The sequence below is a fragment of the Monopterus albus genome, unplaced genomic scaffold (assembly GCF_001952655.1).
Source record: "Monopterus albus unplaced genomic scaffold, M_albus_1.0 scaffold21.1, whole genome shotgun sequence".
NCBI classification, from domain to species: Eukaryota; Metazoa; Chordata; class Actinopteri; order Synbranchiformes; family Synbranchidae; genus Monopterus; species Monopterus albus.
The window spans coordinates 2,517,914-2,530,558 of NW_018127901.1; the positions used below are offsets into that span (position 1 = coordinate 2,517,914).

The 12,645-nt window shown below is 42.0% G+C and overlaps 1 protein-coding gene across 1 annotated transcript; it reads right to left on the minus strand.

The window, feature by feature from the left end:
• Window positions 1-4,565: 4,565 nt before the first annotated feature.
• Window positions 4,566-6,707, minus strand: mtnr1al (melatonin receptor type 1A like). The gene is made up of 2 exons (XM_020594038.1): window positions 6,242-6,707; window positions 4,566-6,071 (listed from the first exon to the last, which is right to left on the minus strand). Exons 1-2 carry the CDS (start codon window positions 6,534-6,536, stop codon window positions 5,302-5,304), a joined length of 1,065 nt encoding a protein of 354 aa, XP_020449694.1. The 5' UTR covers window positions 6,537-6,707; the 3' UTR covers window positions 4,566-5,301.
• Window positions 6,708-12,645: the final 5,938 nt, after the last annotated feature.

Consider the following 12,645-nt stretch of genomic DNA (forward strand, 5'->3'; position numbering starts at 1 on the left):
GTACTACAGTGTCCTGTTATATGTGGTGTACATGTTTATGTATGTCCTCAACTCCTGCCATTTAGTGCAGTCGCACAACAACGTAATCTTGGTACAAACTAATTCCTTCATGCCGGAGAGATCCTGATAAGGAGGTTTCTAGAGGCAATTGAAGGTCCAGATCAGACCGTTGCTGTGTGGACTTCTCATCCAGAGGAAAGACAGAAACCCAAGCGAGACATCTGCCCTTCAGTTGTGCTTTGATTTAAGCCTTATTCAGTCAAGTGGTGCACAAGCTTTAAATCACACAACTGTAACTTAAAAATCAGTATTTCAAAAAGATTTTCTTTCATAACAAAACCTAGAGCAGAACGTGGTTCTGTTCCAAATGAATAGGAACCGTAGGTTCCCCCATCCGATCACGGCAGCGAGGTTAAAATCTGCTATGTTATCAAATGTTGCATGTGTGTGAGCACATGTTTTATCTGTACTTTTAAAGTACAGAAGTAAATTACATTCAGCAAAACAGGAGTCCTTATTAATTATGAGCTCTGCCCCTTATAATTAGGACTTGGTGTCTCATAATAACAAGAGCTTCATCTTATAACCACAAAAAGACAAGTCTTGTTGTGATTATCATCGATCACAGGTAACAATGCAGATTGTTGTGGAATCAGGTTCATTATAAAAGCCAGTTTTAGTTTTCCTGTTTAGTTCCTTCATAAGGCCAGGCGCTACTTGGCAGTCAGTCGTAATGCAGCTTGTGACAACCTGGACATGGTTTCACTGGACTGGATTCATGTGGAAAAGGCTTAGGTCCAGCCTCACTTGCTGCCAGTAAACACTTATACAGTTGAGGTTAGGTTAGAGTTACTGCTCTGCGGTCGTGGAACTGCGGAACTTCATGGAAATGGGACAGACACGAGGTCACAGTGACCTTGACCTTTGACCACCACAATCAGATTAGTTCCTCCTTGAGTCCAAGTGGACATCTGTGCCAAATTATTTCTCTCAGGCTTTTGATTATTTAAAGAACACATGAACTCATCTACAGCTAGAACTAAAGTGAAATCAAAAGTAAAATAGACATGTAACACAAACTGTTGTGGTGCGATTGGTGGACAACCATGGAACCAAGACCAGGATTTGATAAGGCCCCAGACTGATGAGCACACTGAGAATTAGTGGAATCAAAACTGATACCCTGAAACAAAGACGTGTCAGACGCTGGAAACTTGTATGTGGAGGCTCTTGTGTGCAAAATCTTTGTTCTCGTCTTTAAAACTTTTTATGTTTTAATATTTGGGTATTTTTGAAAAGATGTTTTTTAATGTACAAACAGCATGAATTTTTAAGATTTCTAGGACAAATCATAAGTTATATCAGTTTATTACAGAGAAACTGCATGTAAGATAATGTTCTATGTACTGTATGTAATATAAAACTCAAGGTTTATTTACAAGCTGTAGGGGTAAGATTGGAAAATAAACCCAGTTTGTCTGCATCAGTAGAAAAAGGCCAACCTGCACTGTACGTTCCCTATAAACCTTCTGTACCGTTGTCTTCTGTGTTTCCTTGGCAGCATAAAGAGAGTTAATTACTTTATTATTTTTATTATCTTGATCTGTGCAAACTGGGTAAACCTGAATGCTCTGAGCCTTATGTGTGAGGGAGAGTTCACAGCTGTTGTCTTTGTGTAGTTACTCATCTATCCAATGATTAAATACCTATTTTCTCTGGCACTTATGGATGGATTTATCTGGTGCAGCACATTTTTTCCCAGTTTCCCTTTGGACACTTTAAGAGGAAAGGAATGACAGCCACATTCATTTGTGCACATTTCTTTTTTCCTTGCTCAGAATAAATGTTGCGTTCAATATCCACGTGTGCCTTATTGTCATTTGAGGAAGCTGCCAAACGTTTCTTCTTGTCTTTGTTAAAGTATTGATTCCCTCTGACATTTGAAAGATGAATTCATTCTAGTGTCGGCTGCCCAGTTCCCCAGTTCCCCTCACTGGAGCCGCGGAGAGCGGGGGTGACAGTGGTGAGGTGGGTAGAGCAGTCGTTTCCCAACGGGAAGGTTGAAGGTTTGAATCTCAGTGCCTATAGTCCACATGTCAGTCCTTGAGCAAGACACTAACCCCCCCCCCAAGTTGCCCGTGATGGCGGTGCATATGCATGCAGCAGGGCCCTCAGCTCCGAATAAAATTTCATTGTACGTGTTACAATAAAATAAAGCTGCTTCTTCTTTTTTTGTTGTGCTTCATTTATGCTATTAGCTGAGTTGCAGTTCCAAACTTTTAGAGCAGTGTCATTGACTCTTTGTGGACTTCAGCTTGGCGTTCAACACCATCATCCCGGACATCCTCCACTCCAAACTGACCCAGCTCACTGTGCCTGCCCCCACCTTCAGTGTGACTAATCGTTCTGAGTTAGTTTTGAAAGGGGCCAAGTGTGAAAACACCCTTAGTGTGGTTCTTCATAACACCCACTTTGAGTGACAGGTCTTGAGATTTGGAGACCAAGCGGTGAGTGTGACAAATCTTTACACAGTCACAAGAACTTGTGTTCCTTGTAAGGGTGATTTTCATTTTTAGATAGAAATGAATATAATTAGTTAGGGTTTTTATTATATAGCATACATAAGTCTATATACTTTAATCTCACAGTTGTGTTTATGTTTATGTAGTTACATATCTACATATCACCCTATGTGTTCACTGAATCACTGGTCAGTATTTACTGTGTTAGCTAACTGGAGCACTGTTTAACATCAAGGGGGACTGGTTCACTAAAACACTGAATCTCATTAGATTTACAGCTTTGGCAAAGAGGGTCCACAGTTAATTTATTGTCACCACCTGGCTAATGGGCCGGGGGAGCTATAGTTTATTGCATCCTAGGATAGTTAAACAGAGATTAGATCTGAGGCCAGGAAGAGGAGGAAAACTTCAAAGGTAGAACCATTACACACACACAAGCAGAGCAGTTTTATTGGAACTGGAAAGCAATGTGTAAAATGTAGCAGTTAGTTGAAAACAAAGGAAGATGTAAGTGTCTATGTAGAAATTAAGAAAGAGTAGGAATTCCTCCCCTTCTGGGGCGCTGTCCACGACCATTGGAGCAGAGAGGATGGTTGGAGGACGGACGGACTGAAGGACCAATAACGGGAGAGTTAAGTTTAAACCACGACTTCTCCCCAACACTTTTGGACCAATCAGATAGTAACATCTTTTCATACAAATATTGTATACCGGCAAGTTGAGGACAGTCTTTTCTGTTTTTCCTAAACAGTGAAGATCCATGTGCACATGCTTATTTTGATACGTTAATGCATAATAAATTTCACACTGTGAAATATCTTTATATTAGTCTTTTCTTTTCAATATAAAAGAACATGCCTCACATCCTCCCTGTCTTTCCTCTTGTGAGCTGCGTTTACACTAGTGTTGGAAACTGGTGTGTGAAATAAAGCGACAGACTGAAGAGGCACCTCACAGTGAACGTTCGTTTATTAAGACAAACTTTCTTGTTATGTTTTTGCAGACTCATCAACATTACAGACATTCAGTGGAAACACTCTCCACAGTCTTAGCTCACAGACAGACAGACCCTTCTCCATATGTGGGCATACCCGATCACACCCAGCTCTGATGAAACATGCTGAAGATGCTCAGCCAGAGAAAACAGCCAAACATCACATTTCAGCCTGGTGTTTATTTAGTCTTTAAGATAACTTTTTTTGGTGTGAAAGGCTGGAAGCTTAAAATCTGGCTGTTGAAAGTTGTTAGTTTCCTCCTTCAGAGAAAAGAAGCAGCTCAGCACAACTTCATGTCAACAAATTTAAGCAGATTTCAGTGGGAAAGTGTCTTCAGTCACTCCTATGTAGCTTTGGGCGTTAAGCTTTGGGATGCAAATCATTTCAAATCAAGAGGGCCGAAGTCAAGGTCAAGGTCACAGTCAGATTGCAGGTTTTGATTTTGTTGAATAAAGTGGTAACATCTGTGATTCTGGTCCAGCTCTGTCTGTACCTGTCTGGCCCCTCCATACATTTGTTTGTCCCGGTGAGAGTTTGGTTCGTTACTTCAAAAAATCATAGCTATCAAAATTAAAATCTCTAAGTAATTATTGTGAACAAACAAAGAAGGCTGGAGACAGAAAAAGTTCTACATTTTACTGTCCTTAAAAAAATCTGTGTAGTGGAAAATGACTCTCTTGTTCACTGAGGGGGGTCAAAATGAAGCAGGGGTAGAAGGTCATCACAGTGTTTTAATTCAAACAGTAATTCTTGATTTTATTACCAAAGAAAGTCATGATAAAAGACATTAAACTTACAATCTGGTCTCTGTTTCCCTCTGCCTGTATTTTATAAATCTCTCAGTTTCCCTGAAGGCATCACTGATAACTCTCAGTGTGGCATCATTTATTTAACCTCATCTCCACTCTCCACCTCCTAAAGTTCTTTTTCTCTCTCATACAAAATGTTTTTCTTCCTTCTCTACTTTCATAGTTTTATTTCCTTTTCATTACTATGTTTTTTTCCTCTTGATCAAGGTCAAATTTTTGTTTTATTTTTCCTTTCATCACTTGTTAATAGGCTTTTCTCATCACAAAAGTCCTGACAAGACAAGACACATAAAGTACATCCCAAGAAAGTCGCTTCTCTCACTTGCCTCTTTTCCTTGTTTCTTAGTCCCGCTCACATCAGCTGCGAAGAAAACATGAGGAGAGAGGACTCAAGAAAACATGTTATTATGAGATGTCCTTTCCTCAGATCCTTCATCTGAAGCATCCTGTCACCAGGGGCGCATCTCATGTCTCTTATAAGATTGTTCCTGCTCCTGTTCAGTCGACCTGGAAGCTGCTGTGGTCCACTGAGGACGCAGAATGTTCCAAGTCTCTTACATCAGTTCCTAGGACTGAGGAGCGTGGACCGAGGATGGTGCTGGAGGAGCCATGACTGAGGAAACACAAGACCATCCTTCGCATCAAAAATCAGTTGGTGACAGGACGCTTCAGATGAGGGATTGGAGAAAAGGATGTCTCCTGTCTTTAATAGCGTTTCCTCGAGTACTTTCTCCTCATGTTTTTTCCTCGCATCTTGCGGTCCTCATAGGAGACATGAGATGTGCCCCCAACTGATTTCTGATAACAGGGCATCTCGTGTATCCTTGGTCATATCTCCTCCAGTCGCCTCTTCACTCCGCAGTCCTCAGAGCTGATATAAGTGAACTGGAACGTCCTCGACCTCTGGGTCGACCGGGGACCGAGGATTAGGGATGATCTTATAAGAGACTTGAGATGTACCCTCAGTGTAGCCTCTCAGCAGTGAAACTTGAAGATGGCCAGGACAATCCTCTTGTACTCCTTCCTGAATTTGTGGTTCAGGACTCCGTAGACAACAGCGTTGAGGCAGCTGTTGAAGTAGGCCATGAAGTAGCTGGCCGTGAACAGCCATTCTGGTATGACCCGGCTCAGCCTGGAGTCCAGTGCCACTGCAAGGCCAATCAGATTCAGTGGCCCCCAGCAGACAGCAAAGAGCACGAACACCACAAACATGGTCAGGAAATTGCGGAGGTCATGGGGCTTGATCTTTGGTCGCGAGTCTGGCTTGACCCTCTGCCTCACCTGGATAACAAGGATCCAGATCCGTAGGTAACAGTATGAGACAATGCCCATTGGCACGATGAAGTGCACCACCACCACCACGATGGTGTACAGCGAGCTGACCGACTGGGCAAAGGTGCAGGAGTAAACTCGCGGGTCGTACTGCAGCGACTCCACGAACCAGTTGGGCACGATGGCGAGGATAGTGAGCGCCCACACGAGCATGACGTAGCACATGGTGTTGCTGCTAGAGCAGAGCTTGTCGTATTTGAGGCTGTGGCAGATGTAGCAGTAGCGATTGATAGCGATGCCTGTGATGTTGAAGACCGAGCCGATGACGCTGAGACCCATGAGGAAGCCACTGATCTGACAGTGGATGTGGCCGGCGATCCAACCGTCATGGAAGATGGCGGTCAGCACCAGGGGGTAGGGATAGAGGGCGACCAGCAGGTCAGCAAAAGCCAGGCTCACCGCGAAGGCGTTTCCTGCAGGACGAGAGGAGGGAACCAGATGAGGGGCAGAATCAAATATGACCAGAACAGACTGTGAAAGGTGAGGAAACACAAATTATACTTATTTATATGGGATAGGTGAGTGTGAAGTTTTTATTTTAATAACTGCATCTGGCACCAAATAACGTGCACAGTAGTTTCACCTGCTTTCCTGAGTTTCCTGTTCCTGAACACGGAGACAATGACCAGCAGGTTCCCCATAACATCGACCACGATGGTCGTGATCAGGACGCCGGCTAACACGGCAACCACCCAAGGGAAAGGCTGGTACTGCTGACCCTGGGCGCCTTCATCCCCTGCTGGCGTGGAGTTGCGGGGCCCCAAGGTCCCTTCCTCCATGGAGGGCTCATGGTCCTCCTGGGACATCAGTTGCGGAAGGTGCCTCGGGTCGACGAGTCGCATTGGATCGTGGTCGCGGAAGTTCGGTCCATTCAGCATAACGCACAGCTGTCTGACAAGGTCTGCCTGGAAGCTGTGCGCATCGATGTGCGCAATGGCACCGGAGCAACGCGTTCGTCGATCTGGTCATTTACTCTCCCAGGGAATCATCACTGGAAGTCATTCAGAAACCGCACCGGATTCCTTTAAATGCCACACGGTTTCCAGTCTGTCATTTAGTTCCCATTTAATCTGAACAAAGAAAACTGCAGATCGGACGCTTTTCAGGTGACCCTCTTCATTTTGTCAATCACATCATTTCGCGGAGCTGGAATGATCTACTCTGAGGTTTCATTCACAAATCCTCTCCAAACATAATTTCGTTGTACGTGTCACAATGTTACAATGACAATAAATAAAGCTTCTTCTTCTTATTCATGGTTCCAGCTTCATTCTGTTTTAGACGGTCTGTCTCTCAACGCGCTGGGTTCGCGGTCATCACCCTCTCACAAGCGGAAAGCAACTTCAGCTCTGAGCTTCTGAGTGCGTGTCGATGAGATTTAAACGCGTTTTAGTCTCTCTCTCTCTCTCTCTTTTTCTCATTTAGTCTCTCTCCCTGTCTTGCTACTGTGGTTGTGTGTATGTTGTCGTATCACACTGTCCATATGATCCAGCAGTAATGCGCTCTCGTTATGTCCTTTCGTCAGTTCGTCCCTGCTCTCGTCCGCTTTTCTTTTTCAGTATATTTTCGTTTCTTCCTCTTTTCTACTTCGTCTCTTTCTGGCCTCCATTTGTACATCTTCCAAGTTTTTCACGCGTGTGGTTTGATGTAATCTCTTGTTCAGCCTCATATTGCCTCTTCCAGATGATGTTGGCGCACCTTCACGCTTCGGGGGCGCGCATCGTGGTCTATGGCCAGTCTTTCATATTCCCCTAAAAACGGCAGGGGGACACATTATCACCTCTGATTCTCAGTAAGGAACCTTTGACCTTTGTGCTACCTGCTCGTTTTCATAAAACATGCACATTAAAAGGATGAGCAGACTTTAACCTCACTTAAATTTAAGGATTCAGATATGCCAGAAGTGCCTCTGTCGCTGCTGCTCTATAAGGTAATGATGTTGGGAAGGACTGAGGACTTAAAATGGAATGAAAGATTTTTTAAAATATCAATTCAGGTTTTTGCCTGTTTGAATTTGCTTTAATACAATCAATTACAATCCTCAGAAACTGAATACTTGCTTTATTATTATAATTATCAATAGTAGTGATAGTAGTAATACTAGTAGTAGTATTGTGTCATTGTGTTGACAAAACAGTGTGAACCTATACCACAACATTTCCTTCCTAGCAGACTGTGGATGCAAATGCTTCCTTGAGCCTGACAGATTGCAAGAACCAACGAGGAGATTTGTGTTAGGAACATTTCAGGATAAACTACTATTACAAGAAGAAACTGTGACAATAAGCTCATTATTTCATAGGGTTTATACAGATGACATATAATAAATGAAAGGCACAGTGAGATCATTTGAAAAAAACTTACTTTTTGTCTGAACGGAGCCACAAGCAGACTTCTAAATAACATTACAGCAGCTCAGATTAAAACAGTTCAGCACAGGAACGTGCACACTGGAGTGAACAAGGAGCTGGATCTAGACCATAGGCACTGGTCCAGCAGAAGAAGGTGGGAGTGGGTGTATAAAAAACAAGACAGTTCCCAGAGAATATGATTAATTTATTCCCACCTCAATTGCAACGTTCGCCAAGTCTTTATATTTTCTTCCAAACAGGTCAAATTCTGTCTCCTCCCTCATCTGACATGCACTTTGTTGGTACTTGAAACACCCGAGTCTGTGCTGTGAATCATGTGTGTGTTTGTTACACGTACATTAAGCATACACACATTACACAGTATGTTCAAACCCACCTGCGCTTCTTTGTTTGTTTTCCAATATTTCTGTCTTCAGTAGACAGCCTGGCCAAAACGCCCAGAGGGAGCAGCGATGTACGGCAGGAAGGTGCAAGAAGTCTGACATACTCAAACAGGTTCATAGTAGATGTTATCTTTATTTGCATTCTCTTTACAACATTGAAAAACAAAAAGGGAAAGACGGCATCTTAATTCAATCTCTCACAGAGAAACAACAGATCAAAACATGGGGAGGCCCACATTAATACAAAAATAAACTTTATGAATGAAATGAATGAAAACAATTCTAATGTACATTCAAGTGAATTATATTCTAAACAGCAACACACAGATACGGACTGTACGCACAACACAGTACCTGTAGATAAGATCTCTTTTGTACAAGGATTAGAAAACTTGTTTTAACTAAAACAGAAGTCACAGTTAAACCATCAGTGGCATATGTTTTACATTAACCCACAGCATAAAACAACATTGGCTGTTTAGTGACACATTTTCATATTTCACAAAGTAAGTGGAGCTGACACTGACATACAGCAAAGGGTTAATGTGAGGAGAACAGGAACCGAGTTGGTCTAATAAAAAAGCTGGTCAGCTGGAATTTTTATGAGCAGCCTGATGAAGACCAGGTTTTCAAACAACACTTGTCATTGATCCTCAGAAATTCTCAGTTCTTGCTTAAACATTGTCGTTCTTAAACATTCTTGGACTGAAACACAAAAGCAAAAATACGGGGAATGGAAGTGTGATTTTTAGCATCCAGGTTATTAATTGGCAGTTTTTAAGATTTGTTCCCCTATTAGGAAATGTATTTCTCCTAAAGTTTGATGATATACCAGGGCTCCAGACTGCGAGTGATCAGTGGCATGTTGCGTCCAAATTTGTTTAACGTGTGCCTTTTTTCAAAGGCCACGCTGGGTGTGAAAACAGCTTGTACACAAAAGATGCTCTCACTGGAAAAACAGCGGACAGACGTAATAATCTAAGTGAAGCCGTTTATCTGCAGGTCTGTCACTCGCCTGTCTCCAGGCAGAGACTTCCAGTTTACTGAATGTGTCGATTCATGCTGACTCCGAGACGCGCGTCATCCCTGGAGCCCTTTTTATGCTTAGTTTATTTTTCCTTTGACGCATTTATTTCAAGTGTAATCACCACAGACACAGCTGCTTAAATCCAGGTGATCACCTGTTAGACTATTTATGTTGGAAACTAGTTACTTGAATTCATTGGCTTATATTTCAGTTGAATATGTTGACTGCTCGGCTTTACTACAACAAAGCTTCAAACTTGTTCCAGATGTGATTTTCCCATTGGCTGTGTTTGAAGTTTCCCTCTCTCTGAATTAAATTTTAAATACAGGCTGTGTACTTTGGATGGTAAGGTTATTTAAAATAATTACTGAAAAATACAGATTCTTTTTGCCTTGTGTTGTAAAACAGAGGTGGTGCCACCAGTGTGAAATGTTCATCTGGAGCCCTGTATACAGTATTTGCCCTTTGCGATATCATGGGGAAACGGCAATTAGATACACAAGTTGCATGTTTTGTGCGTGGAAACAGACAATGAGATGCTGCATTTTAAAAAGGAGTTGACTCGTGAACTTAAGCAGAACAAGAGTAGTTGGATCCAGATTTAGAAGCTTTGCATACTAAACAGAACAAATCATCAGATGGTAAGACTATTAGATTGGTGGATACTAACAAGTAAGAGCATTACAGAGTGCAGATGGAAAGGCCCTGATTCCTTTCCACCTGCCTTTAGAAGCCAAAGCTCAGCAGCAGCACAGCAGTGACTAAATACCTGTGTGTATTAGAGTTTGCAAAGTCAGCACATTACTGAAAAAGACTTTCAGGTTTCAATGGTTGTTTTAGTGATGGAGGGTACAAACAAATCAGTCTGAGCTTCAGGTTTGAATATAAGCTGAAGAATAAACTGCTGAATGGCCAAACTGATCAGGAGTTTAGTTCATTGGGAAACACTGAGAAATCACATATGGACTGGAAATGACAGACTTGATTGTGGCTCCATAATTTAATTGGAACTGGAAGTTGATAATTTAATGTTTTGGGACAAATCAGGCAACATGAAGGAACATGTAGAAAACGGCTCCTCCACTTCATTTAATAAATAAAATACCTGCAAAATTTTAATAAGGAATTTAGGTGTATTTGCCACTATGATGATTTGTTACTTTTTAGACACTAATTGATTAATCAGTTAACTTAGAGATATCTGAAGTGAACAGCCAAACAGAAAATGAATCAACTGTTTGTACTACTGGTCTCAAACATCAGTTTAATTACTAATGCGATGAATAGTTTGACTACCGGTACTTTGTTTTACAGGAGAGTCTTTGTGATTAATCAAGAAAATTAACTGAAACTGACAAGTAATTGATATTTGTAGCTCCAAAGTCTTTATCAAAGACTGGTATTGGTATTTAATTGTGAATGTTGTGGCTCGTGATTCTCATTTAATTGTAGAAAATGCCGTTCAGGCTAAAAAGACTATTCAGTGCAACACATTCACTTTTTAGTGTGCTGCATACTGCACACTAGCTCTTGATCCAAATAAGCATTTCTCGTGTCCAGGGCTTGTATATTTACATCATTTAAAATGGCTGCATAGACATTTCTTTGCTTGTGCAAATACTACTCCACATTAAGTGAACTTGCTCACAAACACAAACATCTCTGAAGAAAATACTGTACTCACACTCATTAAAATCCACGAGAAGATGCTTAAGGATTAAAAATATGCAGAAATAACAGTAATGGAAACAGCATTGGTACTAGTGTAACACTCAAAATATATCTACTGTACTTCACAGCTAACAGTCACCTTGTTATTTGTATTTCTGGCTTTTTTTTTTTTTTTTTTTTTTTTTGAGGATCCAGCCCCCTTTCTTTTAACAGACGGAAACAGTAAGCAGATCAGTGAGTCCAGTGAAACGTGTATCCTGCATGAAATGTGCTCAAATGTCACTTTCAGTGCATCCAGATTAAGGGGTTGGTGTTAGACACACATTAGGTTAAACCTATGTTTTATGATATTCTTGCAGTTCTTTTGTGACCAGTTAAATTTCATATGAACACACACACTTGCAAGATTTGGGTATGTTCAGTCCTGTTTGTGATTTGTGTTTCATACAATGCTGTCTCACCTTGAATCACACAGGAAGCAGTTGGCTTGTCAGACACATTTGAGAGGTGAAACTATGATTTGGAAGGCAGAGTCTCCCATGTTGAAGCTGTACAGTTTGAAACAGTCCACAGTTGAGTCAGTAATACTGGTCAATTGTCACAACCCTAACAAGTTAAGGAGTCCAGTGTTTCACCTAGGTTAGTTGGTCAGGGAGGGCAGATTTTGCCTGTTCTTCCACCAGGAGCCAGATGCTCTCAAAATAATGGGCCATTCTTCCCTTTCACTGTAGTATTTTTTAAATCATGCCGCTGGTGTAGTCTAACTGCTGAAGTGCATCCAGTTTCAGTGTGTCTCTCTGTCTGACCGAGGGTGGGGCTTAGCTACATACAAGGTTCAGGACAGAGGCCACCCAAAATCCTTCCTTCAGAGTTTTGCAGAGGCGTAGCCGTGTTAACTGGTGCTTTATAAAATCTTTTATTTTCCTGATCCACTGCTTGTTTTGCTAGCACGGCTCCCTCTCTTCATTCACTCTATCGTTTGGCCATCTCTGCTCTACTTCTCTCCTAGTGAAGTAAATTTAGAAGACATGCAGTGAAATTTAGCACAAAGAATAAATTAACGGCTCTAGTTGAATAGAATCGTATTGTTCGTGAATGTATCATCACTAGGGTTGACGTTTGCCCATCTTTTTAGCCTGTCTGCTGGCGCTTACTGGTGTGTGGAACTGTGGCAGTGCACGGGGCAGTGGAGGAGCTAGAAGCACCCTGGGCACTGATTCCAGGCTCAGGTTCGGTAACGGCACTGAAAGTTGATAGGAGACTGAAAAAAAGCTGATATTGGTCTGGTCTTCCTTCTGCGCTCGATGCTCGTTCATGTCGGCTTTAAACTAAAGCCTCTGATGTTGCACCAAATGCACGTCTCCAGCTCGTGTTACTGTCAATCAGACATGATCCTCATCTTAGCTGTAAACATGGATAAGCCACGCCCTCACTAGGGACACAACAGAATAGTGGTCACAGTGAAATGCATATATGACAGCACCTGTTTTGTGCGTTTGCTTTTGGGCGGTGGGGGCTGCAGTGGCAGGTCCCC